Genomic DNA, 27,876 nt, shown 5'->3' with positions numbered 1-27,876 from the left:
TGCGGACTGCTGGGAGGCTGCTGCTTACTCCTGGACTCTCCCGAGGCTGAGTGTCAGGCCTTCCTCCCTGTGGCCATCACCCAGGGCTCCTGGCCTCCAGGGGAGGACAAGCATTCTTGGTAGCCTGCAAGGCCTCAGCTTGGTGGCAAGCAGAATGCACTTGTGCCTGTGTGCAATGGGAGGATTGGGGTTTTCAGTGGCAGGCAACAAAGTGCTGATGGGGTACAGGTCTTCTCCAGGGTGACCACATCAGAAAGACATTTTTTTCTGTCCTCTCTTCTTTATTTAACTCCTGGCTGGTCTGCCTGTCTCAGCACATTTTCTTTGTGTGCCTTCATTGTGCCAGGCATGCTCTCCAAGTGTGGAATGTAGCATCAAGGAAGCAGTACGAACCCAAGCCCCCTGAGCTGGCCTTTCCTGGGAGTGGGGAGAGCCATCAATTCACTCCTGTGCAGCTCAGCCCAGCCCGGCACTGACTGGCACTCCGTCCATGCTTATGGGAGAGGTGGCGGAAGGGTGGTGCCCACCCAGCACACTCGCTCCCTCCTGGCGCCCACCGCATTTGCAGACAGAATCCCTGTTCTGTTGTGGCTGCCCTGTGTCTCCCATCGTGGGGGGAGCAGTGAGTATGCACAGTAACTGGCCGGGGTCTGACTGCTGCGGCAGGAGGCATCTGTGTGATGCTGGCTCACTATGGTGGTGTACTTGGGGCACCTGGGCCCTGTCACTCCAGTCCTGCTAGGGTATTGGTGTTGGAGGCAACCTGCAGGAGCCAAGAGAGGAGACAGGCTCCGGGTGGAGCACCTGGAGGAGGCAGGAGCAGCACACAGTTGTGTGGTCCATGTCATAGTGCCTGACCCAGAGCAGGTGTCACAGGCACTTACACTGCCTGGCACTGGGCCTGTTGGAGTCTGGTTACCTTGGATGGACCATCCACCTGTGCCCAGAGGACCCTAGCCCCCGGGGCAGATGCCATGGGTGCCCTTCTGCTGCAGTAGCCCTCCCCAGGGCAACATGGTGTCTTAAGGATGGGGCTCCCTTCCAGGCAGGTCCATGTGTTTAGCGTCATCATCCAGCCCTTGTGTGAGTGAGGGAGCACCAGGCAGCATCCTGGGACAGAAAGAGCAGACTGGAAGGGCCACTGCAGTCCTACAGTGAGAGCCCAGGGGGCTTCAGCCAGGGCAGACCTACCCATTGATGCACTCTATAGATAGCCTTGAGGACCTACTGGTAGGTGGATGTCTCCTGAGGACACAGGAGGGACCATGCAGGAAGGACAGGCGAGTTCAGGGTGCCTGTCAGGACAGGTGGAGCGAGGAGGCGTGGTGGGATTTGTCATCCACTGCTGTGCTGTACGTGACGCACTGGAGGGGTCCAATCTTGTGTTTGTGTGTGTGTGCACATGCACAGCCACGGATCCCTCTCCACAGTCAACGAAGTGACCCCACCCATCACCCCCTTGCAGGCGACCCTGGTATGCCCCTCTCATCATGGATTAGTGACATTTTCCAGCCACTTATAAGTGAAACTCACTTATAAGTATAGACTCGCAGTCCCCTTGGCATGAGTCTGCAATCGCCCATGTGGTTGTGTGTGTCAGGAGGGCGTTCCTCCATGGCACGGTCAGGCCTCGGCTGGTCCATCTGTCCGCCTGCTGGTGGCCATGGGGCTGTTTCTCATGCTGGCTGTCACAGGCAAAGCTGCTCTGAACATACGTGTGCAGGTCTGTGTACAGACTCGCACTTTCTCTTCAGTGGATTGCCTGGTGGTACGACAGGCATTATGTTTAACATTTTAAGAAACTGCTGAACCAAGTTGCACAGTGATGGTGCCAGCCAGTGTGTGAGAGCCCCGGAGCCTGCTCCTTGTCAGCTCTGGGTGCAGTTCTGCGGTTGGAGCCCATCAAAGGCAGTAAAGCGTCGGCTCCAGCAGATGTAGTCGCCTTTCCTCAGGACCTAATAACCTCCAGCATCTATTTTAATAGGGCAGATTTTGCTTTGTGGTGAGGAGGATCTGCTCAGACCTTTTGCCCATTTTCTACTGGGATTTGTCTTGTTGAGTCATAGGGGGCATGGAACATTCTAAATGCAAGTCCTGTGTCAGGCACATGCTTTCAGAGGGGGTCCCATGGCCTGTGGCTTGTCCCCAGGCAGCTGGCTGGGTGCTGTGGGCTCCCCGGGGGCCTGCTTCTGGCTTCAGAGTCCCCAGGTTCCATTTTGGATAGCCTCTCTTGCCACGTCTTCAGGTTCATTCATCCTTTTTCTGGCTGCATTCACTTGGCTGTTAATCCTACCCAGAGTACTTTTCATTCACAATGTTGTAGTTTCTATGTCCAGAAATTCAGTTTGGATCTTAAAACAAACGTTCTCTGTCTCTCTCGAGTGTGCTCAGTATTTCCTCAGCTTCTGGAACAGATGGGGGATGAGGTTGTGCTGACTTCACGTTGTTCTCATTCTGTTATCTGGCCATTTTGGGGGTCTTTTTCAGTCAATTGCTTGACTCTTAGCAGTGGAGTACATCTTCCTTCTTCCTTGAAGACTTGCCATTCCCGACTAGCTGCAAGACCATGTGAGCTCTGCCTTCTTTGATGCCACGTGTTTTTGTATGTTTATACCTATTCTTGAGCTGTGTTTCTTGGACTCCCTTTGGAAATGATTGATCCTCTTCAGTTCTTGTCCATGTTCTTTGTTTGCTGGAATTATGGGCGCTATTTCATGCAGAGCAAATTCTCCTCACTGCTGATGCTAAACTTCTTATTACTCCTGATACTGTAGGTTAAGTTTTTCCACTCTGGCTCGTGGCAAAGGGACTCCTTTCAGCCCTTCATGAGCCTCGATGACTGTCCCTCTACCCCTCCCAGGTGGCTCATCCCACCCATTATAGTTCCCTTGAACACATACTCTGGCTGGTACTCAGTCAAGGACACCATGGGGCCCTCAGCACATCCACACAGCTCTCTCCTCTTGGGTGCCCTGCCCCCCAACCTCTGGCTTCTCTGGCCTCCTCAGATGCCCAGTGGAGACTCTTCAACTCAGGGTCCCACTGGGCCCCTCCCTATGGTGCAGATTTACCTTGTCTGCTCCTGTCCCCATGGTCACTTGTGCTTTGTTGTCCCGTGTCTAGGATCTTGAAAGCTATCACTCATCTGATCCAATGTCCTATTGTTTCAAGCAGGAGGTAGAATCCTGTCCCTGTTACTCCACCTTGACCAGGGCAGATGGCCCCGACTGGAAGTTCTGTTTTTGAGGACCTTCTGGTTTAAAAGGTGTGCATAGTTAGCAAAACTGAGTGAGCTTTGAAACTGCTTTTATTCCCGCAGACTTGCAACTGCTTTTATTCCCGCAGACTTGCTTTCTTCAGTGTGTAAAAGCCATGGGCACTTTGGTGGCAGAGAAAGGTGGCCCTTAGATTTGGGAGAGCCCTGTTTTCATGTGTTCCTTCGGTGGCCAGCCCAGTGCAGTGTGTGTTTAAGGGGCGGGGTGCACACCGGCTGCTCCTGTGGTCCCACTGAGCTTCCGGCCACATCCCTACCCCCCACCCCCGGCCACCCAGTGATCACAGCCTGGCAGGACAGCCGGACTCCCACCCTGCCACAGCACAGGACCACCAATGAAGCACCTGCACAAGTCAGGACCGGTGAGTTTCCAGAAGCTCCTGGTGGCCCACACAAAGAGCAAGACTTGGATTGTTCCCCACCCAGGTCAGAGGAACAACTCCCGAGGGTGCTTATCTCCTTTGTGCCTTCTCCGGAGGAATAGACGTCCCTACCCAGGCCAATCAGACGTGGGCCTGGGTGTGAGGAAACAGGACACAGCCTCGGTAGTGGAACACTCCCTCCCCCCCTGCCTGGCAGTCTTGGAGAAGTCACAGCAGTCACCAGTAGTTGTTCTTAGACCTTGCTTTAAGAGTACGCCCCAGCTGGGATGCCTGGGTGGCTCAGTGGTTGAGCGTCTCCCTTCAGCTTAGGTCATGATCCTGGAGTCCTGGGATCAAGTCCCACATTGGGCTCCCCACAGGGAGCTTGCTTCTCCCTCTGCCTGTGTCTCTGCCTCTCTGTGTTGTCTCTCATGAGTAAATAAATAAATAAAATCTTAAAAAAAAAAAAAAGTATGCCCCAGCACACTGATGAAGGGTGCCACTAAGTTGTTCCTGGGCAAGCCTGTCTCTTGGCTGGAGGCTGGATTCATGTCCAGATTTTAAATAAGTGTGTAGTTCAAAGTGAGGTTTTCGTGGCACGTGGCCCTAAGCCCTGTTTCCAAACCTACACCTTGTATAACCCTAATCTCCCTGTTCTCTGACCTTTACCCCATCCCCTGAGCTACTTTGAAGCAAACTCTGGACATTGTGACAGGAGAGGGCTGCTTTTCCTTAAACAGAGGACATTTTGCTATCATATCAAAGGAGAAGTCCTTTATAACATTAAATATCCAATCCATGTTCATATTTCTCTAGGTTCTTAGAACTTTTTTTAGTGTTTGAATTCAAGTAGAATCTGTATGTTGTGGTTTGTTGACACATTTTATAATTTTCTTTTTATCCTCTTGTTCATTTTTGAAAAAGATTATTTATTCATGAGAGACACAGAGAGAGTCAGAGATATACGCAGAGGGAGAAGCTGCAGAGCTCGATCCTGGGACCCTGGATCATGCCCTGAGCCAAAGGCAGACAGATGCTCAACCGCTGAACCACTCAGACACCCCTCTCTTTATCTGTATGTTTTGAGATAATTATAAATTTACAAGAAATTGCAAGAACAAACAGTACAGAGAATCCAATATCCTGTTCAACCAGGCCCTAAGTGGTGGCACCCCACACAGCTTTAGTGTAAGAGGGTGATGTTGTCACAGCACTGTTCCCTTATACTCAGCAAGTTAGTCTCTCGGTCTGCAGGCTCTGCTCCTTCTGTTTCCTCCCTATGGTCACATTGAGGAGACCAGGCCACTTCTCTTATGGTATTTCCGTAGGACACAGGTTAGCACATTCCTCCCCGTGTCCTGTAAGTTGTCAACTATCCCAAGACACTAATTGGATTGAATTCTTATTTGGGGGTAAGACTCCTCGTGGGTGTGTGTGTGTGTACCTCTAGTTGGAGGCTTGGACACTCCTGACCACTGCCCAGGATCACTCCTTTGTTAGATGTTACAGAGGCCACATCCCAGCCTCTCTTCTTCACTGCTCAGATGGAATACTTCCAGAAAGAAAACCTTCCCCTCTTCCACTGACTGGGCACCTCAACGAGTGGGACAAGCGCTACTTCTTTCCTTTCGTTTCATACAGATTTGGTGATTTGCCATCCTCCAGAGGGCAACAATGAAGTGTTTCTATAAAACATATCATTTGGTTAAGGTTTGAACACCTCTGTGTTTCGACCCATTGGGTTGTTATCCTTAGATTTATGCTTCCACTGCTCCACACGTGGCCAGGGAATGTCTTCAGGCTGGTTCTGAGTCATGGTGACAGTGACCTTCCTGGCCTCAGGCAGCACTGCCATCCTTTCCCACCCATGACTGCAAGATACACACCTGGAATGCGTATTTAGGAGTCTGCCTGGCTGCTACAGGGACAGCTACATGTAGAGGCCATAGTCTGGACACCAGGCATGCTCTCTACTTCTGAGCCAGTCTTCTTTCTTGGCCATCTCAGTGGACAGAGGTAGAAAAGGTGGGAATGTAGAGGACGCATGTGTCCTTACAGGTACTTCATGTCCAGGTCCAGAACCTCCCCTTCATCTATGTCTCCAAACCATGAAGCGTGTTCTCAGCCATACCAACCCCCTGTGCCTAGACCTTGCCAACCATACCAACAAGACAAACACAGAAAGTAGAAACCCCACGTGTGGAAGGTTGTGGAGGGTGGACCCTTGTGCACCATCCATTTAGAGGGGATGGAAGCTGGTGCAGCTGCTCTGGAAAACAGTGTGGCAGTTCCTCAAAAAATTGAGAATGGAATGACTGTATGATCCAGGAATTCCCCTTGTACGTGTTTACCCAGATTCGAGAGCAGGGCCGGGAGTGGAAGCTCCACACCCATGTTCACAGCAGCCAATACATGGGACCCACCCAAGTGTCCATCGACAGACAAGGGGATAAATGTGGGCCATCCACACGCTGGACGGTCACTCAGCCTGAACAAGGAGGGACGCGCTGACACCTGCCACAGCGTGGGTGGACCTGGGGGACGTGATGCTGAGTGACACGGGCCAGATACCAAGGGACACATCCTGCAGGATTCTACCCACCTGAGGTTCCTAGAGTCTTCAGATTCACAGGGACAGAGCATGGAAGGTGGTCACAAGGCCAGGGGAGGGATAGGGGTTAGTGTCTCCTGGGGACAGAGAATGGACAGTGGTCACAGGGCCAGGGGAGAGATGAAGTCAGTGTCTCAGGAGGACAGAGTCTCCATTTGAGACAATGGACAGTCCTGGAGATGGATGGTGGGGACGGGGACGGCTGCACCAATAGTGTGAATGTGTATAGTGGCCCTGAGCTGTGGCTTAGAGAGGGTGAAGATGGTACATTTATGTCTATTTTGCCACAATAAAAAAGAAGATTATTAAGAAATGTTGATGTTTTAAATAAATTCAAAATGGATGAAAGATCTAAATGTGAGACAAGAATCTACCACAATCCTAGAGGAAAGCACAAGCAGCCTCCTTGACCTTGTAGCAGCTTCTTACCAGACACGTCCCTGGCGGCAAGGGAAACAAAAGCAAAAATGAACTATTGGGATTTCATCAAGATTAAAGCTTCTGCACAGTAAAGGAAACAATCAACAAAGCTAGAAGTCTACGGGATGGGAGAAGATATTTGCAAATGACATACCTGATAAAGGGTTAGTATGTAGAATCTATAACTTACCAAACACCCAAAACACAAATAATCTAGCTAATAAATGGGCAGAAGACATGAACAGACACTTTCCCAAAAACGACATCCAGATGGCCAACAAACATGTGAAAAAATGCTCCACATCACTTGGCATCAGGGAAATACAAATCAAAACCACAGAGATCCCACCTCACAACAGTAAGAATGGCTAAAATGAACAAGTCAGGAAACAACAGATGTTGGCGAGGATGCAGAGAAAGGGGAAATCCCCTGACTCCGGTGGGAATGCAAGCTGGTGCAGCCACTCTAGAAAACAGTATGGAGGGTCCTCAAAAAGTTAAAATACAGCACCTGGGTGACTCATTCGGTTAAGCATCTGCTATAGGCTCAGGTCATGATCTCATCAGGGTCCTGAGATCAAGCCTGGCATTGGTCTCCCTGCTCTGCGGGGAGTCTGCTTCTCCCTCTCCCTCTGCCTGCTGCTCCCCCTGCTTGTGTGCTCATTTGTTCTCTGTGTCAAATGAATAAACAAAAAATCTTAAAAAAAAAAAAAAAAAAGGTTGGAGCTCCTGGGTAGTTCAGTGGTTAAGTGTCTGCCTTCAGCTCAGGATGTGATCCCAGGGTTCTGGGATCGAGTCTGGCATTAGACTCCCCACAGGGAGCCTGCCTCTCCCTCTGTGTCTCTGCCTTTCTATGTGTCTCTCATGAATAAATAAATAAAATCTTAAAAAAAAAGAAAAAAGTTAAAAATAGAGCTGCCCTAGGACCCAGCAATTGCACTAGTGAGTTTACCCAAAGGATACAAAAATGAAAGTTTGAAGGGGTACCTGCACCCCAGTGTTTATAGCAGCATTATCAACAATAGCCAAACTCTAGAAACAGCCCAGGTGACTACTGACTGATGAATGGATATAGAAGATGTGATATATGTATATAGAATGGAATATTACTCAGCCATGAGAAAGAATGAAATCTTGCCGTTTACCACAACGTGGATGGAACTAAAGGGTATTATGCTAAGTGAAGTACATCAGTCAGAGAAAGACAAATGCTAGGTGATCTCACTCATATACAGAATGTAAGAAACAAAAGAGATGAACATGGGGGAAGCAAAAAAGAGAAGGAAACCATGAAAACCATGAAAGGCTCCGAAGGATAGAGAACAGACAGGGTGGGTGGAGGGAGCTGGGGGAGGGATGGGATGGGAGATGGTGGTTAGGGAGGGCATGTGTAGTGCTGAGCACTGGGTGTGGTGTGCAGGTGACGGATCACTGAATTCTGCTCCAGAAACCAGTATTGCACTGTATGCTAACTAGAATTTAAATAAAAATTTGGGATCCCTGGGTGGCGCAGCGGTTTGGCACCTGCCTTTGGCCCAGGGCGCGATCCTGGAGACCCGGGATCGAATCCCACGTCGGGCTCCCGGTGCATGGAGCCTGCTTCTCCCTCTGCCTGTGTCTCTGCCTCTCTCTCTCTCTCTCACTGTATGACTGTCATAAATAAATAAATAAATAATAAAAAAAATAAATAAATAAAAATTTGGAAGGAAAAAATAAAAATTTTTTTAAATGTTGAGGTTTTTCTGCAGTTACCTTTGCAAAGCCCCCAGTCCCATGGTCTTCTGGCTGTTGCCCTTTGGTTTCCTCCTGTGAGAAGTCTTGAATATTGCTCGCCTTCCTCCTACACTTGATTTGGAATGATATTTGTTGTTCCTGTTCAATGTTGCTTCTCAAAGTAGAATATCCTCGGTGATCACAGGTCATCCACGGATGTTCTTAGCACTTCGGCTGTGTTGGAAGTGCCTGGGGAACTGCTTTACCAACATGCCTGCTTCACTGTAGCACATCCAGGCCAGTAGGGCTGGGAAGACGCGAGAGCAGCCATTTCGGGTGGGCTTCCAGGTGCTGCTGCTGCTAGGCTGGAAACAGCTTGAGAAGCAGTGATGTAAATGCAAAGAGGCCTGGTGGTCACCATGGGGCCTGAGCTCCTTATCTGTGCCTACTTGCAGGCTTGTTCACCTCTGTGCTGTGTGCAGCCAGGTGATTCATGGCAGGGGGGTGGGCGGGGGGCGCAGCCCTGGCCTCTGCCCATGTCTCCAGATATTACCAAACATTCCCCAGGGCAGTATCATCCTTAGTTGAGAACTTATACTTGAAAGACACTTTGGGTAAATATGGAGTCTTTGGCTCACGTTTTCTGTCCTTGTGCCTCATTGACCACACATGACTATGTCAGCTCAGACTGCCAGAACAGAAGAGCACAGACAGGCGCCTCAGCACGCCTTTATTCTCATGGTTCTGCAATCTGATGTCAGGGTCCTGGATGTTGGTGGGCTGGGGATGGAGATCCCTTTCTCTCTTTTTAGGGTCCCTGATCTCATTGTGGGTCCACCCTTGTGACCTCATCTGCCCCTAATCACCTCCCAGAGGCCACATGTTCAGACACCCTCCCCCTGGCAGGTAGGACCTCTGGAAGGACTAGGAATGGGCACACATGCTGTTGGTAACAGTAGCTTTCCAGCAGAGTCATTGAGAGTCTGATGAAAATCAGTTTCCCTCTCAAGCTAGTCTTTTTGTGGAAGGGTTTTTAGTATCTTTGGTCCAGTGATTTGATTGTACTTCCATGTGGGTGGTTCTGCTCCAGCACGCAGTGGTTCAGTGCGTGGTGTCCAGTCTTTCTCCGGTTTCCCTACTGCTTTCCCTAAAATGCTCTTTCTTCCTTTATAAAAACTTTCAGTGTTTTTTAAATTGGTGTATAGTTTACAGACTGTCTAATGCCCATATCTCAAGTGTCCAGGTCGCTGAGTCTTGACATATGTGAACACTCTGTGCTTTACCACCCCAAGCCCAGAAAGTTCCGTCCTCCCTGTTTCCCTCCTGCCTCCCCTCCCAAGAGGCACCTGCCATCCTTTTTGTCGAAGATTAACCTCACCTTTTCTAGAACTTCATGTAAATGGAACTGTGCAGACCTGCTATTTTCTTTCTGGCATTTTGTTTCTCATCCTGCTGTCTGTGAGGTGGAGCATACGATGAGTCTTATTAGTGATGCTAGGCTTTGGACCGCTGAGTGGTATTTGTCATAGGAATAGCCCATAACCAGTCTGTCCTTCTGTTGATGGACCTTGGGGTTGTTGGCAGTATTTGGCTATTGTAGTAATGCTGCTGTGAGCATTCTTGTGTCCTTTGTGAGGATGCGTGTTTCTTTCTCATAGGCAAACACTTAGGCATGGACTTACTGGTTTGGAGCATACATGACACATTCACTTTATGACAAGCTGCCAGCCATTCTCTTGAGTAGTTGTGCTGTTCTCTATCTCATCAGTGGTGTGTCAGTTTTCTTGCTCTGCCTTCTTATTGACGCTTGGGTTCTTTCTGTGTTTAATTTTAGCCAGCGTAGTGCAGTCTCATCAGTGATGGACCTGTGTTGCATTTCCCTACTGACCAGTGATGCTGAGCACTTTCTCTTGTATTTATCTGCTATACCAGTAGCTTCCTTGGTAGAGTGTGCTGTGTGCTGGTCTTTTGCCCTGTGGGGCTTTAACAAAGGACCCTGAGGTGAGATCAAGACTTGGATGCTTAACCGACTGAGCCACCTGGGGGCCTTGGTCTTTTGTCCTTTTTAAAAATTGGGTTGTCTTATTACTGAATTGTTATACTACTTTATAGAGTCCAGATATCTGGCTTTTGCCAGGTATATGTATTATGAATATTTTCTCCCAGTCTGTAGCTTGCTTGTTCATTTTTCTCAATAGTATTTTGAATAGGAGTGTGGAAGGGTGGGTGTTAAATTTTAATGAAATGTTATCAACTCTTCTTTTATGGTTAGTGCTTCATGTGTCCTAAGACATTTTTGCCTACCTTGAGGGCAGCACACGTCTTCTGTGCTGTTAGAAGCATCGTGATTCTGTTTTCACCTTGAGGTCTCTTGTCCATCCTGAATTACCTGTTGTCTGTGCTGTGAGGTAGGGGTTGAGTTTTGTTGTTGTTTTTCTTTTTTCTCCAATTTTGTAGCAGTGTTTATTGAAGAGACTTTCCCTTTCTATGGAATTGACTTACCATCTGTGTTGAGGTCCAATTGACCATGTAAGTGTGGCTCTATTCCTGAACTTACTGTTTTACTTACATAGATATAGCTATTCTTATTGTTAGTAACACAATTTCTTGAATACTATAGGTTTAAAGTAAGTCTTGAAATTAGCAAGTCTTGCAATGTGGTTCTTCTTTTGTAAGGATCATTTAATTATTATGAGTCATTTTGCATTCTCACATACATTTCAGGATTACCCTGTCAATTTCTACGTGCACATTCTGCTGGGATTGTGATAGGCTTGTGCTTTATCTTTGTCCGGTTGGGAAAAATGACATTCCCAACAGCATCAAGGTTTCTAATCTAGGCTGAGGGTAGATGTCTTTATTAATTTCTGTCTTTAATTTTTCTCATCAACGCTTTGTGCTTTTTCATGAGAGGCTCCATATGCTTTTGATGAAATCTGTTCCTCAACTTTAAAAGTTCTGTTGTAAATAACAGTTTATTTTTAAAGATTTTATTTATTAGAGAGCATGAGCAGGGCCGGGAGTAGGGGGGAGTGGTGGAAGGAGAGGGAAAAGCAGACTCCTTGCTGAGCAGGGAGTCGGATGTGGGGCTCATTCCCAGGACCCTGGGATCATGATCTGAGCCGAAGGTAGGTGCTTGACTGACTGAGCCACCCAGGCTCCCTGACTAAATAAAAGTTTTATAACTTGTGTTTTCTATTTGTTTGTTGCTAGTGTAAAGGAATAAAATGAATTTTTGTATATTGACCTTGCATCCTGTGATGTTGCTAAATTTACTTATCAGCTATAGCAGACTTTTTGTGCATTTCCAGACCTTTTGGTATATATAGCCATATTATTTCCCAAACAAGATATCCTTTTCCTTCCTGATATTTATGCGTTTTATTTCTTACTTTGCCTCATTACCCCAGCTGAGACTCTCAGTGCAGTGCTGAATAGAAATACTGAGAGCGAACATCCCTGCCTGATCCCTGATCTTAAGGGAAGGATGTGTAGGCTTTCAGCTGAACATTGGATATTAACTTTAGATTTTCTTTAGAAAAGATATTATTTATTTATTTGAGAGAGAGAGAGAGGGGGAGGGAGGGAGGGGAGAGAGAATCTGAAGCCAACTCTGCACTGAGCACAGAGGCGGACATGGAGCTCGATCCCACAACCACCAGATGGTGACCTGAACTGAAAGGAAGAGTTGGACGCCTAACCACTGAGCCACCCAAACGCCCTGGTATTATTTCATCTGTATATTTGGCAGAGTTCACTCATAAAGTCACCTGCATTTGACATTTCCTTATAGAAAAATTTTTTTTTATTACAAATCCAAATTTTCTATTCTTGTGTCAGTTTTGGTAACTTATGTTTATAAAAGAAATTGTCTCAGGGACACCTGGGTGGCTCAGTGGTTTGGCACCTGCCTTTGGCCCAGGGTGTGATCTTGGAGCCCTGGGATTGAGTTCCACATCAGGCTCCCTACATGGGGCCTGCTTCTTCCTCTGCCTATGTTTCTGCCTTTCTTTCTGTGTCTCTCATGAATAAATAAAATCTTAAAAAAAAAAACTGTCTCATTTCTGCTGGCATTCGGTGGTTCACAGCAGTCCCAGTGGTGTGGGACTCAACAGCATGCCCTCATATCCTTCCAGCATCTCTCGGCTCGTCAGCATGTCCTGTTCCGTGGCTGCCATGGGCCATCTGCACCCCCACACCCTCCCCTTTTTGCATCAGTCTGGCTGAGAAATTTATCAGTTCTCTTAAGCTTCTGAAGTTACCTTTGTGTTTAGTTAATTTTTCATTATCTGTCTGTTTTGTTTAATAGATTTCTATTATGATGTCCTTTCTGTTTCCTTAGGGTTTAATATGCCTTTTTTCTAGCTTCTCAAGGTGGCTGTATAGGTCATTGATTTTAAGCCTTTTTTTTTTTTTTTTTTTTACGATTGAGACATACAGAGAGAGGCAGAGACATAGGGAGAGGGAGAAGCAGGTTCCCTACAGGGAGCCCGATGTGGGATTCCATCCCAGAACCTGGGGATTGTACCCTGAGCCAAAGGCAGATGCTCAACCACTCAGGGGTCCCTAAGCCTTTTCTTGTAACATAAGTGTTTATAGTTCTAAATTTTCCCCAAGCCCTGCTTTTTAGCTGTGTTCTATAAACTTTAATGTTATATTTTTATTACAAACTTTTCTATTTCACTCTTTAATCAGCTAAGTATATCCCATATAATTTCATTCTAGATATCCTATTTTTCAATTCTAGAAATTTCTGTTTTTTGGTATGTCTGTGTCTCTTTCGAGAATTCCAGTCCTTTTGCTCATTATGTTCATCCTTTCCTGTAAATCCTTGAATTGTTTAATGTATTTATTGTTGTAGTTTCAAAGTCTTTGTGACTTCCAGCGTCTTTGTTGTGTCTGGGTCTATTTCTGTTGACTCTTACTTTTCCTGGTTATGGGTAACATTTTTTGTTGCTTCACATACCTGTGTGTGTGTGCACGCGCGTGCGCACATTAGGTACTGTGGTGGCAAGTGCTTTTAAAGCCCTGAGTTTCTTTGTCCTTTCTGAAAGAGTGCTGTGGTTATTTGAGGATGCAGTTCATTGGCTGTTGGTTCAGCAGAAACACTTTGAGGCTTGCTGGAGCTTGATGAGGGCAGGTCTAGAGAAACCTTCCTGTGGGGCTGCCATAGTCAGCCGAGGCCCTGGGGAGCCTTAATGGAGTGCACGCAGTGTCTCCTCTGGGAGTGGGGATGTCTGTCTTCTCCCCTCACAACCTCCAGAGCACCCCATGAGCTTATGGTTCCCCATAACTGCTCTTTGCGAGGCCCCATGGAGGGGCTCTGTGAGTCTTCTGACGAGTGGCCAGCCAGAGGCTTAACTGGTTTTTTGTCCCTTCTTCCTGGAGTCCCTTCTCTAGGCAGCACAGCCCATCTGGCACCCTGCCCTGCACGTGACAGCAGCCCCAGCTTCAATCCTTGCCTCCATCCGAGACTTCAAGGCCTTTGTGGGCTTCACCTGCCTGTACCCCAGCCTCCAGCCGACACTGATCGCTGCTCACCGTTGGGCCCCCTACTCTCAGGCACTGTCCTGGGCCGCCAGAAAGTTGTCTAGTTAGTACCTGAAACCTGCTGTTTTGTATATTTCATCCAGTTTGTAGCTGCTGGTGGTGGAGGTCAGCCTGGGACCTGTCACCCCACTGTCATGCAAGTGAATGTCTCTTTGTTCTTTTTTTATTTAAAAACACTTTTTTCCATCCTTATTTCCTGCCAGTTGGCCTTGTGCTCCTTCTGGGTTAGCCTGCATTTCAGGGGCTCTCGTTTCTCATTCCTATTTTGAGTTCTTTTGCCTCTCCAAATCCTCCTTTAAGTCACGTTATTCCTGAGATTGCCTAATTTGTTGGGTTACAGGTTTCATCTGTTTTGTGTGTGTATCTTTCTGGGGTGTTTGGTTGTTAGTGGGGTGCTCATTCTGTTTTACTCTCTTCTATCTCATTGGACTCAGCCACAAAGCTTTTCCCATTTGCTTTTAAATGAAGCTTGCACTTTGCTGTACCATTAATAAGAATGCTGGGTCCCTTGGTTTTGCTGCCTTTACAGTGCAGAGCTCCCTCTGCCGTGGTTTTGTTTTAAAGATTTTATTTATTTATTCATGAGAGACACAGAGAGAGGCAGAGAGGGAAGCAGGCTCCATAACCCGATGAGGGACTCGATCCCAGGGCTGCGGGATCAGGCCCTGGGCTGAAGGTGGCGCTAAACCACTGGGCCACCCGGGCTGTCATGGTTTTGACTAAGTGATACAGAACCTTGTGGCTCCTCAGAGGTGTCTCCTTGTTGGAGCAGGAAGTTATAGATAAGCCAGGGGAGGAGGCTGGGGTGACCCATGGGTGACGGATCTGTCCGGAGCATTGGGACGAACATGTGCACAACATTATGCAGATGGTGCGCAGAGATGGTGATTTAGGTATGTAGGTGAGCGCACGCACGTCTCCCTGCTCTGTCAGCAAAGAGGACCTAAGAAAGTACCACCCAGCAGCTGGGTGTCAGGTTTTTGTCTTCTCCAATACAAGGGACCAGGGCTTCTGGAGAAGTGGCTGGTTCTGATGCCAGGGCAGGCAGTGGAACAAGGTGAGCCTGGAGTATTCTTCTAGTGCTCCACTGCAGCACCCACACACTGTGTCCTCCCCTCCTGGAGCCTCCGCACCCACCTGCCCGGGTGTGGCCTTCTGGTTAGTGGCTCTACCCTGGGCAGGCAGCAAGCGAGTGGAGTGCCTCAGGTCATGCTGACTCCAGGGTGGCCACAGGAGCACTGTTCTGCCAGGGAGGAGGGGCCCTTTTTGCGCTGCCTCACAGGTGGCTGGAAGTGTCACCAGCTGTGCTGGGCAGAGGCTGCCCTTTGCTGTTGCATGTTAATCTGTCCTTTCAGTGTCTTTGGGGTTGCCCCTGCAGAGTTGGGTTGAACTTGGCCAGATGAGAAGGTCAGCAGGGTGCTTTGTGGGATGTGGCCTTGGAGAGTGGAGGCCAGAGCTGAGCCTGGGCATCTGGGTGCAGCAGCCTGGCAGACCTCTGGCTGTGCTCTGGGGCTTCTCAGTGAGCGTGGGGACAGGCTGTCGCTGTCTCTGTGGCCAGAACTAAAACCAGGACTGAGCAGAGCACCATCCTCTTTCAGACCTTTGATTTCTCAGTACTTTGTGGCCTCCTGTGTCTTAGAACAGCTGCAAAGGCTTGGGCACTCAGCTTCTTGCACCCCCACTGGGAGTTCTGGGTATTTCTATCGAGGTCTGCCCTCCAGGAGCAGTCTCTGCCCCGCGCCAACTCATTGCCTGCTCTGGACGTCCTGGGAGCCAGCCAGCCTTCTCTTTCCAAGGCTGTATGATGTAGGTGTGCTGCAAGCCCATGCCCATGCCCTGCAAGTGTGTGGCCAGCCCAGGTAGCCCCCACCCCCACCCCCACCCCCGCCCCCGCCCCTGCGGTAGCTTGTGTCAGCTGGGCTGGGCTCAGGTGGAGGGGGGGGGCATTGGCCCTGGAGCTCCTGGGGGCAGAGCTGCTGCCTTCTGTGTCAGAGGGGCCACGCGGTACCACCCTGGGGCCACACTGATGGGTCCTGCCCAAGAGTTGTCTCCTCGCAGTGGCCTTACCCCACACAGCGCCCGTGAGGCGCCACTTTGAAAAGGCGATTGAGACACTCCCTCATTTAACCAGACTTGGCCAGCCTTCGCCTGTAAAAGGAGCAGCTGTTTTTTTCTGCCAGGCCAGAGCCCTTCTTTCACCCCCTGCGTGTCCTCATTGGCTGGTCTCCTTGGGGGGAGGAGAGAGGGAGGGAGGGAGGAGGGAGCGGCAGTCCAGTGCCGTGGCTCCCACTTTCCCTCCCCGTTTCTGCGCTGCCCCACCATGCTTGGAGATCACAGCAGCCTCCCCACAGACCGAGCTCTGCTCAGCCAGCCCCCCAAAACTGGACTCAGCTGCAAAATGGTGCTTCAGGCTGTTGGCAAAGTGCTCAGGTGAATGGGGCAGGGGGTGGTGGGGACTGTCTCACTGTCCCTAGCCCTGCCCAGGGGTCAGCCTGGGGAGGAGTGCTGTGATTGCTACTCTCCCAACAAAGGTCCTGGCTGTATGCAGCTGCTGGCAGGGCGGGGGCCGAGGGAGGGGGGACTTGATTCAGTCAGGAATTTTGGAGTCAGGTTTTCCCTAAATGCCTGTACTTCCTGTTGCTTATGGGAGGAAGCTCGCCCCTGGAGGGTCTGGTTGAAAAGGCAGCCCAGCAGTGACCCATCTCCCATGGCGGTCCTGCCTTGCCCTCTCCCGAGCCTGCCAGACTGGCAGGGTGTCTGTCCCGTTGTCCCCGGCTGGACAACCGGAAGCTCTCCGTGAGTAGCCTTGTCCAGAGACCTGACCTGGGCTGCAGCTGTCTGCTCAAGGAGGTGCGGGTTGCCAGGAAAGTCATTTCTGACAGCTTTTTAAGTTTCTTTTTCTGACCTGCAGAGGGGTCTAGAGAAACTCACTCCAGGGCCATTTCTGTGTCTGAGGAGAAGCCATGTCAGGTGCTGGGCAGAGCGTGTGGCCTACTGGTGGGAGGGTGCAGGCGTGGGATCAGCTGGCGGCAGCAGTGGGCTGAGCTGGCTGTTAGAGGTGGGCAGGCCTGCTCAGAGCTGTGGGGCTGTGCAGGGCTTAGAAGTGCGGCCAGAGTCAGCATCCCGAGTGTCCCAGCTAGATTGATATGATATCTCACATTCACCTGAGACTTTAGTAGGTCATCATTTTAAAACTGAGAGTAAATGTCTCTTGCTTTTCCAATTCTGTGTTTAAGTGTAACCGGGCTGAGCAGGCCTCTTGCCGGGGTCCGACAGGTAGCCCAGCCCAGCTGGTGGTGGCTGGCATGGAGGGACCGAGTGCATGTCTGTGCCACCCACCATCTGTGGGCACCTCTGGTTTCTGCCCCTCTCTCCCACAGGGCCCTTCCCCACAGCCGGCCACCTGTGTGCCACACGGGGCATTCCGAGCAGAGAGCCAAGCTGTTAGCTGGCCCAAGCTGGCCTCTTATAATGCTAAGGTGTGAGATCTGGAAATGTGGACAAGCTGAGGGTGCTCCCCTCCAGGTCTTTGGTTCACATCAGGGACAAGACCATCACTGGCAATGTGGAGGGCATGGTGGGTGCCTGCATGGGCATGTGCACGCCTGTGTGCATGTGCATGGTGGGAGGGGGCTCTGCAGAAGACAGAGGCTAGCCTGCCCCGGCCAGGCAGCAGCATGCTGCTGTGGGAGACTAGAGGCCCAGGCCCTTCTTACTGGGGAGATCTGAGAGGACTTCACGGTGGAGGTGACTTTGCAGCCCAGGTCACAGGAAGAGTACTTACTCTGCCAATGGAAAAGTGAACGTAAAATTCGTACTCTGAGCAAACGCTGTGGCTTGGGTTCTTGGTCAGACAGCATGCAGCAGCACCTGACTCACGTGGACGTTCAGTCTGCGATGTCTGTGTACCTTTCTCAGTCTTCTGTGGCTTTTTCCATCTTGGTGGCTCTCGTTTTGTAGGGGACACAAAGGTTTGTGAAAGCGTGCATTGTTTGGGGGTGTTGACTGCCAGGCAGTTAAACCAAGAAGAAAAATAACCTGTGTGTCCCTCTCCACAGTACCTGGCCAGTTGTAGCCCATGGGGATTTGATGGGAGTCCCCGGGGGGATCTTCCCAGCGTTTGGTTTCCAAAGCTCTGTGACAGGAAGGAGTATAGTGACACCAGGGCACCAGGAGCGGCAAGAATGCAATATATGCAGGGCACCTCACATGTCAGAAGTGGTTTTCAGACCCGCCACATCAGAAACTTGGGGTTGGGAGTGGTGCTAAGCCCTAGGGTTTTCACTCTGGGGTTGAGGGAGATGTCTGACCCTGCTGGTGGGCCATCTGGGGTGTGACAGTGCTGTCAGTGCCATCCCTGTGAAGCCCGTGCCCTTATCACTGTCCTGGGAAGGTCAGGAAGAGCCTGGGCTTGGGGCCCTGTTGCCCCCTGGGGAGTAGGGAGTCCTGTGCGCGTAACCTAGAGGCTGCTCTTGATCCCCAAAGAGCTGCTCTTGGCAAGCCTGGGCTTGGGAGTTCCCTGTTAGCAGGGAGTGATGGGCTGCACCCAGGAAGGTGGGCACCCTGCTTCTGCTTTCTCAGTCCTCAGATGCCCTCCCCACAGGTCCTTCCCTTCCCAGACCACCACCACCAGCACAGGCTCTGTTTCTGTGACGCACTTTCTGTGGGGTCTCTGTGCCCGTGGGTCTGCCGTCCATGCATCCATCCATAGGGTCCTTGTAACCTGGCCTTTTGCTCTCCATCTCATAGAGCTACCTCCTGCAGGGTCAGGGTCTCACGCTTCTGTCGACTTCCCACAGGGCCCTTCCTCCATCTGCTTGACCTCCATTCCAGCCAGAACCTCAGCTGTTCTGGGATGCCAGCATCCAGGGAGCACCGCCGGAGTCAGGTTGAGGGACAGCAGGCTGAGCAGGGCTCTGAGGAAAGACCGGGGTCTCCACCTGTCCTGCCCATCTCTTCTCCTAGCTCAGCACCTGCTTGCTGCGTACACCTGGCCTCACTCTGTGCCTGGGAGCCAGCGTCCCCTTGCCCCAGCATGGCTTAGGCTGTAAGGAGGCATCCCGTGTTCCAAACCTGACATGTACTTACAGCTCCTAGATGGTGGGGCTGTGCCAGCGGGGGCGTTACTGCATCTGCCCATGGCGGCCAGCCCTTGGGGTTGAGCTGACTGCTCACCACATCAGCACGGGCAGTGCTCCCTCAGCTGCAGCCCATCCGCAGGTGCTCCTGGGCAATGGATCCCTTGCAGTATGTCTGCATCCTTAGGGGAGACACCTTTCCTGTGGCTGACAGACCCTTCCCAGTCTGTCGGGCGGACATCACTCCTACACACTTGGATCACCTTGCTCGGTGTGGATGTATTACGTGTCCATGCCAGCTCACACTGAGGGGCCTTCTTGGTGGGACTGTGGTGTGACATTGGATGGGAAGTGTGTCAGGCCAAGCCATGGGCAGAGGGACCCTGCTGGGCCTATGCCCAGAGTATGGCGACTACTGCGGTGGTGGTAAGGTGTGGGGGTGGGGGTGGGGCAAGCAAGGGGTGAGGCTTCTGGGTGGGCACCCACTGATGTGAGAGACAGTACAAAAGTGCTATCGGTGGAGCCTGGGCCTCTCCCAAATGAATGGCCCAGCCTTGAAACCCACCTGGTAGACCAGGAGCAGTATATAGGTGCTTTTGGGGTTCTCTCCATGTGTCTGTGGCCGTACTCCTCCCTGAAGTGCCAGCAGGCCCTGTGGCACACCAAAGCCTTGTGTCCACCTTCTGGTCCCTTCAGAGCAACTCCATGCCTGGGACTCAGCCTATCGCTGCTACTGTGGGGGTTCCAGTGAGCAGTAAGGGGGAGAGCCAGAGAGGAGGAACCCAGCTGTGTGGCTCCCCAGTAGACCTCTGGGCCTTGCCTGAGTAGAGTCTACTCCAGAGCACAGTGCCTGTGGGGCAGGGGACACAGGGTCTTGTTTTCTCCACCTGTGTGGCCATAGGGACAGGTGTCACATAGCCTGTTCACCTTGAAGCCACAAGGTGTTTTCTGAAATCTCAGGTCTGCTGCTGCTGGCAGCAGAGGAATGGGGCTGGGCCAGGGCCAGGGCCAGGGCCAATTTTGCCACCCAGGGGGGCCAAGTGTCTTGGCAGGGTATGGGACAGAACTTGGGGTGGGAAGGACCCAGTGTGGCTGGGCTTGTGGGACCACTCTGGCACAGGGGCCCTGGTTTGTACCTTGTCCTGCCACCTGTGGGTCAGTACCCATCATCTGCTGCCTACCTGTGGGACTGAAGGAAAGAAAACTGACTCCATGCCCAGGCTCCACGGAAGTCTGGGCTGGCAGGCCTGGCAGAAGGGTTGTCCCAAACTGCACCAATGTCCAGGGGTCCCAGGCCAGCCCTGGATAACGGGAACAGGGGGACCAGCTTGGAGAAGTCAAGCTTGGCGGGCCTGGTATGCACCTGTCCACTCAGCCTGTTACAGGAGAACAGATGCGGACAGCAGTAGGGGAGAAGGGTGAGGAGGCTGAGGCCTTCTGACCATACACATCACAGCCCACATCCTCCCGAGGCTGCCTGTCTGGCCCTTGGAGAGTTGGCCTAAAGGGGCTTGCAGTGTCCCCTGGTAATGGACTCCCTAGCACGAGAGTGTCACACCCTTCCTGAGGCAGCATCCCCAAACGGGTCTGTGTGAGACTCCAGTGACGTTTTTGCCAAGGTGGTTCCTGCTGCTGCTCTGCCTGTGGCTGTTCCAGTAACAGCTGCCCCGAGGCTGATTCTGATGCCTCGTCCTCGTGTCACTTGGTACCATGGTTCCTGAATGGCAGGGCAAGGAGGTGGTCAGACAGCCAGCTTTGCAGCTCAGGCCCCATGGGCGCCCTCCCTACACGTGTGATCATAGGACCCCCTAGACCCAGAGGTCGAGGCCCAGCATGTGGTCCTAGCCAGGTGTGAGTCAGAGTGAGGTGTGGGCAGGTGTGTACATAGAGCACCAGGGAGCAGGTGGGGTCAGATTGGGCTGGATGCAGAGCAGCAAGTCTGCCCAGCAGATAGATGTTTGGTGGGGCGTGGGCAGAGCAGAACTGGTACAGGTGGAAGGTGCATCCTGTGTGCTGGTCCCTCGTGCCAGGGGCTATGGGGCACAGGAGCTCTCACAGGCGACTTAAAGCTTTCTGATAGGGTGGCATGTGACTCAGTAGTGGAGACCAGAGTCAGGAGAAGAGCAGGGGGCAGGGAGCCAAGCAGCCTGCCCACCGTTTCCTGAGGGAATATCTGAGGGAGTGAGCAGAGCCCTCCCAGGGCCAATGTTTCCTGTGCATGCTCTTGGGAAGGGTGGGAACCTGGGCCAGGGGACCGCAGGGCCCTGAGAAGCATGTGTCCACATTTGTCTCCAGTGAACTTAGCCCCTTGGCCGAGGGACCCCTGAAGTGCTCACTGCAGATGTGTATGTAACAGAGGTTGTTCCAGTCACCCAGGCAGCGCTGGCAGCTCTAGGTCAGGGGTGTCCGTCCCACCCTGTCCCCAGGACACTGTGGCCCTGCGTGGCATTGGCCACTCCCAGTGGTGCTCCAGGAGGCTGAGCACACATCGCCTTTTAAGGAGAAGATTTGCTGAGAAGCTGAGGAAAAACATCTCCCTGGCATTCAGGGAGCATTTTTCCTTCCTGTTTCTCTTAAATAAACCGCTAGCAACTTTTCAAAACAGAAGAAAAGGACAGGGTCAGGGAGCTGCAGAGACCTTTCGCCCCTACTGGACTGGGGCTGGAGGAGTGGGAGGGGTGCACAGGGATCTGGGTGCCCTGAGTCCTTAGGATGGCAGCGTCCAGCCACCACTAGGCTGTGCCCCAGCCAAGACCCACGGTGCATTCCCACTTGGGCAGCTGGGCCAGAGATAGAGGCCAGGAGTGAGCTGGTTTGCTTCTCCTTCTGTAGGTGTCACAGACCTTGAGGACATGAGCAGGTGGGGCCTGGCCAAGTATGCCGGTCCTAAGTCCAGGTCCTCAGCCTGCCTGCCCCCCAGCCCTCTGGCCCTGCCAGCACCCTAACCACAGCCCTCCAAGTTTGTAGGGGGCCAAGTGGAGGAAGGTGGCCCCTGGTACCATGGGCTGTGGCTGTCCTGACAGTAGGGCCCGCTGGTTTGCCATGGCAGGTGCATGCTCACTCCCACCCCTCACCACTACGGAGCAGGATGGGGGGCTCTCAGCAGGTGTCTCCTGGAACTCCGAGGCCTCTAGCTGTCTTGTTCTGTTCCCAGGGCAGATGCACACACTTCCCCTGAGGCTCTGTGCCTAGGGTGGGGAGGGCCCGTCTTTGAGAGTTTATAGCCAAAGATGGCCTTTTCTGGTCAGTAAGACTTCCCAATAGTGTTGATTTTCAGTTTGTTTCCACGAGTCAGTGTGTGCCACTGAAGATTTCACTTGTCCAACTAAGAACCAAGAGGCTCATTCATGCCATTAGGTATTTAGTTTCTCATACTTTCCCCTGGGAACCCAATTCTGAACCCTAAAACGCTGGGGGGTCTCTGCAGGCGCAGAAGGATTACAGCAGTGCTCTGAGCAGCTACCCAAATGGCAGGAGGTCCCCTTGTACCTCCACATTGGGCAGTCGCTGCCGGGAGGGGCTGTGTCTGCACGTGACCCTCCATGACGTCCTCTGCTCCAAGGCACATTTGCCCAGGGTGTGCTCCAGTGGGACATTCGGTGACTTATGACAGACCCAGCCTGGGCCGTGTTCCCAGCTGTAGGCTCTGGGCCACTGTGTTGGTCACCCTTCCCTCTTAGGGAACATTCCATCTGGTTTCTTTACCTAGGTTGCACACACCATGGCCCTGGCTCTGGCCTCTGGGAGGCTGGCGGGAGGCTGGTTTGGGGCCCAGGGCTCCCCCACCAAGGAGAGGGCCCTCTTAGCACCAAGAACTTTGATTTATGGGGCTTATTAGCTACCAATGCTCACTAGATTTGAATGAAAACAGACATTTCAAAATCTGTATTTAGTCCCATAAAAATAGCTATAACAAGATCATTCTGTATGACAGTGTATTTTTATGGAAAATAACTATTTTTCTCAGCAAAAAAACTTTCGGTGCAAAGTGGTCACATGAGCAGATCTCTGTAATGCCTGGTTCATGCTAACCTCTCTGCCCCTGCCCAGAACCTACACCATGTGCTTGGGATGGAGCCCAGGGGAGCAGGACAGGGTTGTGCACGGGAGCCCCAGCTGTCATGCATGGGGGTGCTCTGTGAGGGCAGGTGGCTCGATTGGCTGAATTGTCTGCACGAAGGATCAGGAGCTGGGCCAGGGAAGCTCATCTCTATGTTCTACCTGGCCACCCTGTGGGCCAAGGCAGCTGCCAAGTCATGCGTGCCAGGGGGCGGGGCAGGGGCAGGGTAGAGCCTGACAAGTGTGGCCACCACCCTCCCCTTCAGTGGGCTCAGAGCCACCTGCCTGTAGTTGGTTCCGGGTTTGGCCCTATGGCATCAGGCCTCTGGCCTGTGTCTCTGCATCCTACTCTCCCCTTGTGGTGACGGGATGGCTTGGCTAGTCAGGCCATAGGCCCCTGATAACGGCAGAGGAGGGCACAGACAGGGGGCAGCTTCCTTCCACTCCTGGCGCCCAGTGGGAGCAGAATCTCCTGGGGTGTCCCCCTGGCGGGAACAGCCCCACTCTTGTCCTAGGACCTAGCTCGTGGCCCCCATGCCTGTGCTTGTCATGCAGTGACCCTCTGCTCCCTTCTCTCTGGCAGGAAGTCTAAAGCAAAGCCCAATGGAAAGAAGCCTGCTACAGAAGAGAAGAAGATGTACCTGGAACCAGAGTACACCAAGTCCAGAATCACTGACGTCGGCTTTAAGGAGCTGGTGGTACTGCCCCGGGAGATCGACCTGAACGAGTGGCTGGCAAGCAACAGTGCGTGTGGGCACGGGGTGGGGAAGGACACCACAGCTGCTGCCGTTGGTCACTTCCTCGAGGATTCCCCAGAGCTGGTGGCTGGCCCTGCCGTGCACTTAGGGTCTCCCACAACACCAAGATCTGGAATAGGTCCTGGCAGAACCGGGGATGGGCTAGCAGTGCTGGAAGTCTCTGTGGTGCGGGTGTGTGGCTGCAAGGCTGGCAGTGCCAAGGTCATGGGAAGGCCATGGCCTGTGGGAGGGGAGGGTGGATCTCACCTCCAGCCGCTGGGCAGGCCTGGGGCTCACAGCATGTCTGCCTGCCCCGCCCCTTGCAGAGGGGACTCCATCTAGATGGCCACTGGCTCTCTGCCCAATTTGGCGCTGTCCAAACACATGCCAAGCCTGCACGACATGGCTCACGGCCAGCTTCCAGGGCTGGTGCTCTGCACTGGGATGTGTCTTTCTGGTCTGTGGCATGTGCTGGCTGCCCTAGGGTCCAAGGGAAGAAGCGCTGCACCTCCTGAGCCTTCAGGGCACTGGGGACGTGGAACGATTCTGCAGAGGTGGTTTTCACACCTGGTCCTTCTCTTCTCTCACAGCCACCACATTTTTCCACCACGTCAACCTGCAGTACAGCACCATCTCAGAGTTCTGCACAGGGGAGGCATGCCAGACGATGGCCGTGTGCAACACGTGAGTACTGCCTGGCTGCAGCCTGGCACCCTCGCAGGGTCTCCTGGTGGCTTTGGGTCCTCCTCAACAGTGTCCTTTCGGACAGGGACACCAGAGGCTGAGCCCCGTCAGGGGAGGCCCTCAGTGGTGTGGGTCCTGCTGGGGCACAGGGTGAGTTCTCGGGGCTAGGCTGTTTCCACAGTATATGCCTAGGTTGGTTTCCTAGACAGCAGAGCGTCATGAAGCTGCAGGTCCTTCTCTACTTCACTTAGTTGTCCAGTTGAAGGATGGCTTTTCCCCAAGAGCTCCTCCTCTGTGTGGAGGGAGTAAGGAAGGGGATAGGGAGGGACTGGGTGGAGAAAGGCTCTGGTTGCCTTCTTCATTGGCTGGGGCCTGGGTGCTGGCCACTCTCTTCTGGAAGCTTGTGCACGTTTGTGTCCTCAGTAGGCAGGTACCCCTAAGGGGCTTTGGGGCACCCTGCATCTCCTGATTGGGGTGCAGGTAGGAGAGCCACCGCACAGCACAGGCTTGCCACTGGCCCCTCATAGCAGATGGGGTGGAAGGCGGCTACAAATAGGAGGTTGAGTGAGTTGGACCTCAACCTGGGGCAGTTATGACTGACAAGGAGGCACGGAAGCTCCTTTCTCACACCTCCTATTTATCGTTGGGGCTCTAGGTCAGGAGCTGATGCAGGTGTGCATGAGCCGCTGGCCCCTGCTGGTGAATGCACAAATGCGTACTATACTGAGTTCACTGCCTGCCCACAGATGCTGTTGGCCAGGCTCCTGGGCACAGACCCAGCTAAGACACAAGCAAATGGAGCTCTGCCATCACTGAGGGCCCACTGAGGTCCTGACTCTCAGCCTGGCCAGACCCCACTCTTGTGGCCCTGGTATGTCACAGCTTAGGGTCTTGTCCCATGGGAGCAAATGTAGACCGCAGCTGGCTCTCCACTCTGTCACCCAGGGAAGGGTGGGGCAGGCAAGTTGGGGGGAGGACACTCATGTGTGAGGGAAGTACCCTCAGTAAAGGAAACCACCCAGCAGCAGATGCTGGAGGTGGGCAGGACAGTGTTGTAGAGCTGTTGTGTGTGTGGCATGCTCTGGAGGACACTTGCTGGCTATGTCTGACCCAGCGGTGTCAGAGGTGGCCTGGTGGGTGGGCAGGTTGGGAACCTGGTTTCTTCTGCTCCCATGTGCCCTTCCGTATCACTGTGTTTGAGAAGAGACTCTGTGAAAGAGCGTAGAGCTGGGTATGAGACTGGGAATCTTCTCATTCATCTCAACTGCAGCTGCCTTCCCCAGAGCGTTTAGGCTTCCAGGGCCTGGCCTGCTTTACTGCTTTCCTAGCAGTTGTTGGACATCTAGTCAGTGGAAGAGAAAAAGGTGGGTTTGCCAGAGCTGCATGCTGCCCCAGGACCAGCGTGTCTGCCTAGGGCCCAGACATGGAAACCAGGGGGTCATGTTGGAGTCCCAGAGGGTGATGAGAAAGGGCCACATGGAGAATATGTTTAAAGAGGTAATGGCTGGAAGCTTTCCAAGCTTGGCAGACACAAACCTACATATTCAAGAAGCTGAAAGAACTCCAAGTAGGCCAAGTGATGAGCCCACACACAGACACATCATAACAAAACTGTGCCAGGAGAAATCCTTCCTAGAGCAAAGCCAGCAGCACCGCGTCCCCCCAGGACACAGGCAGGTTGCCACAGCACTCATCAGAAGCCTTGGGCCACAAGGAAGCTCTGCCATGTTTTTAAAACTTGGGAAGGAAAGAGCAGTCACCCCGAAGTCGTCCTTCCAGCAAACATGTCAGTCAGGGTTGTAGGTGAGATACGGACCTTTCTCAGATGGAGGAAGACCCAGAGCATCCACAGCTGGTAGACCTGCCCCAGGGGAACTGCTGCAAGCAGACCTGCCCCAGAGGAGCCATCCTGTTGGGTACTTTGAGCCCTGCCCATCTGATGGATCACAGTAGAGGGCACTGTGGCAGCCTGGGCTCTGGGTGCTCCTGCTGGAGTGGCTGGAGGTTGGTGCTGAAAACAGCAGTGTGTGTATTTTATACTCCTGTTGTCAAGTTCTAAATAGTTATGTAAATGATGTAGTTGAAGTCATGATTGGCAAACTAAAAGGAAACACTAAAACATAGCTCAAAAGCAGGCAGGAAAGAGGAGTTGTGGGGGACAAGAACCAAAGGGAACAGGTAGTAAATGAAAGATGGTAAACTTAAATTCAGGCACACCCGAAATATCCATAAATGTCAGAGGTGCAGATGTGCTGATGGCACAGCTGAGATACAGGGTCTGCCATCAGCCAGACTGACCCCTACATGTGCTGTTTTTCCTATGCATTCGTGCCTTGTAGTAAAATTTCATTGATAAATTAGAAACAGAGATGAACACTAATAACTAGTTGTAAAATGGGACAATTGAATAAGAGATAAATGTAATCTCTCTCTCTCTCTCTCTCTCTCAGAGAGAGAGAGAGAGATACCTCAGTGGGCCCGAGAGAGAGAGAGAGAGAGAGAGAGAGAGAGAGAGAGAGAGAGCTCTTACTGCACTGCACCCACTTTCTTCTTGTGATAACATGTGATGATCAAATGCCCACGTGGTATGCTGGAGGACGGGGATGGATGCAGGCAGCAGGATGAGCTGTTTAGTCCTTCTCAGCTTTCTGATACCGTGTCAGGAGGAGGCAGCTGACCCTGAGGACCTGAGACCAGGGATTGTGAGACCACACATGACAGGCCTCCGCTTTGCAGGAGAGGGTTTTCAAACTGAGCCAGCTGCACCACAGTCACAGTGATGTCTGTAGGTTAAAACGAAAAGGATGGAGGAGATATACCAATAAAGCATCAATCAGAGGAAAACTGCAGTGGCTCTATTAACCCCAGACCTCCGAGCAAAGTAGAGGACAAGGGATAAGGAAGATGGCATATTTACAGAAGAGTCAGTCCAGAAGTATTGATCTTGCACATGTGTGCACCAAGCAGCAGTGTTTACACAAAGTAAGTGGACAGAACTGAGAAAACAGACACAGATCACGTCAGAGTGGGAGATTTCAGGTCCCTTCTTGGAGGCAAATGGTGCTGGTGGGCAGCAAGTCAGCAAGGACACCAGCCAACGGGGCTCGATGCATGTCACCCTCTGCAGCAAGGGACCCTCTCTCAAGTGCACATGGGTCAGTCACTAAAGTCGATCGCATCCCACCTCACAAAACAGCCCTTCAAAACTCAGAAGAATCAGAACCGTACTGCGTTCATCATCTGACCATCTGGAATTAGACTAGAATCAGTAACAGAAAGAAAACAGGAAAATCTCCAAACACTTGGAAATGAGCACATTTCTAAATAATCCATGGGTTAGAGAAGAATGAGAAATGTTTGAAAATGAGCACAAATGAAAATGCAGCCT

At 51.9% G+C, this 27,876-nt stretch overlaps 1 protein-coding gene across 5 annotated transcripts in view; it reads left to right on the top strand.

Moving 5' to 3' along the window:
* MOB2 (MOB kinase activator 2) overlaps positions 1–27,876 on the top strand; it is a 94,472-nt gene that overhangs the window by 44,640 nt on the left and 21,956 nt on the right. For 2 of the 5 annotated variants that reach the window (XM_055309112.1, XM_055309118.1), the window contains exons 1-3: positions 16,225–16,360; positions 23,651–23,811; positions 24,395–24,488. In XM_055309112.1, coding sequence (XP_055165087.1) covers positions 16,251–16,360; positions 23,651–23,811; positions 24,395–24,488 — 365 coding nt within the window. In that variant the 5' untranslated portion in view covers positions 16,225–16,250. Of the gene's footprint in view, positions 1–16,222; positions 16,361–23,650; positions 23,812–24,394; positions 24,489–27,876 lie in introns of those variants that run through there. The other 3 variants (XM_055309085.1, XM_055309105.1, XM_055309095.1) reach the window with 3 other exon arrangements.

Source organism: Nyctereutes procyonoides, unplaced genomic scaffold, assembly GCF_905146905.1.
Source record: "Nyctereutes procyonoides isolate TBG_1078 unplaced genomic scaffold, NYPRO_anot_genome, whole genome shotgun sequence".
NCBI lineage: Eukaryota > Metazoa > Chordata > Mammalia > Carnivora > Canidae > Nyctereutes > Nyctereutes procyonoides.
This window is presented reverse-complemented; position numbering and strand designations above follow the sequence as displayed.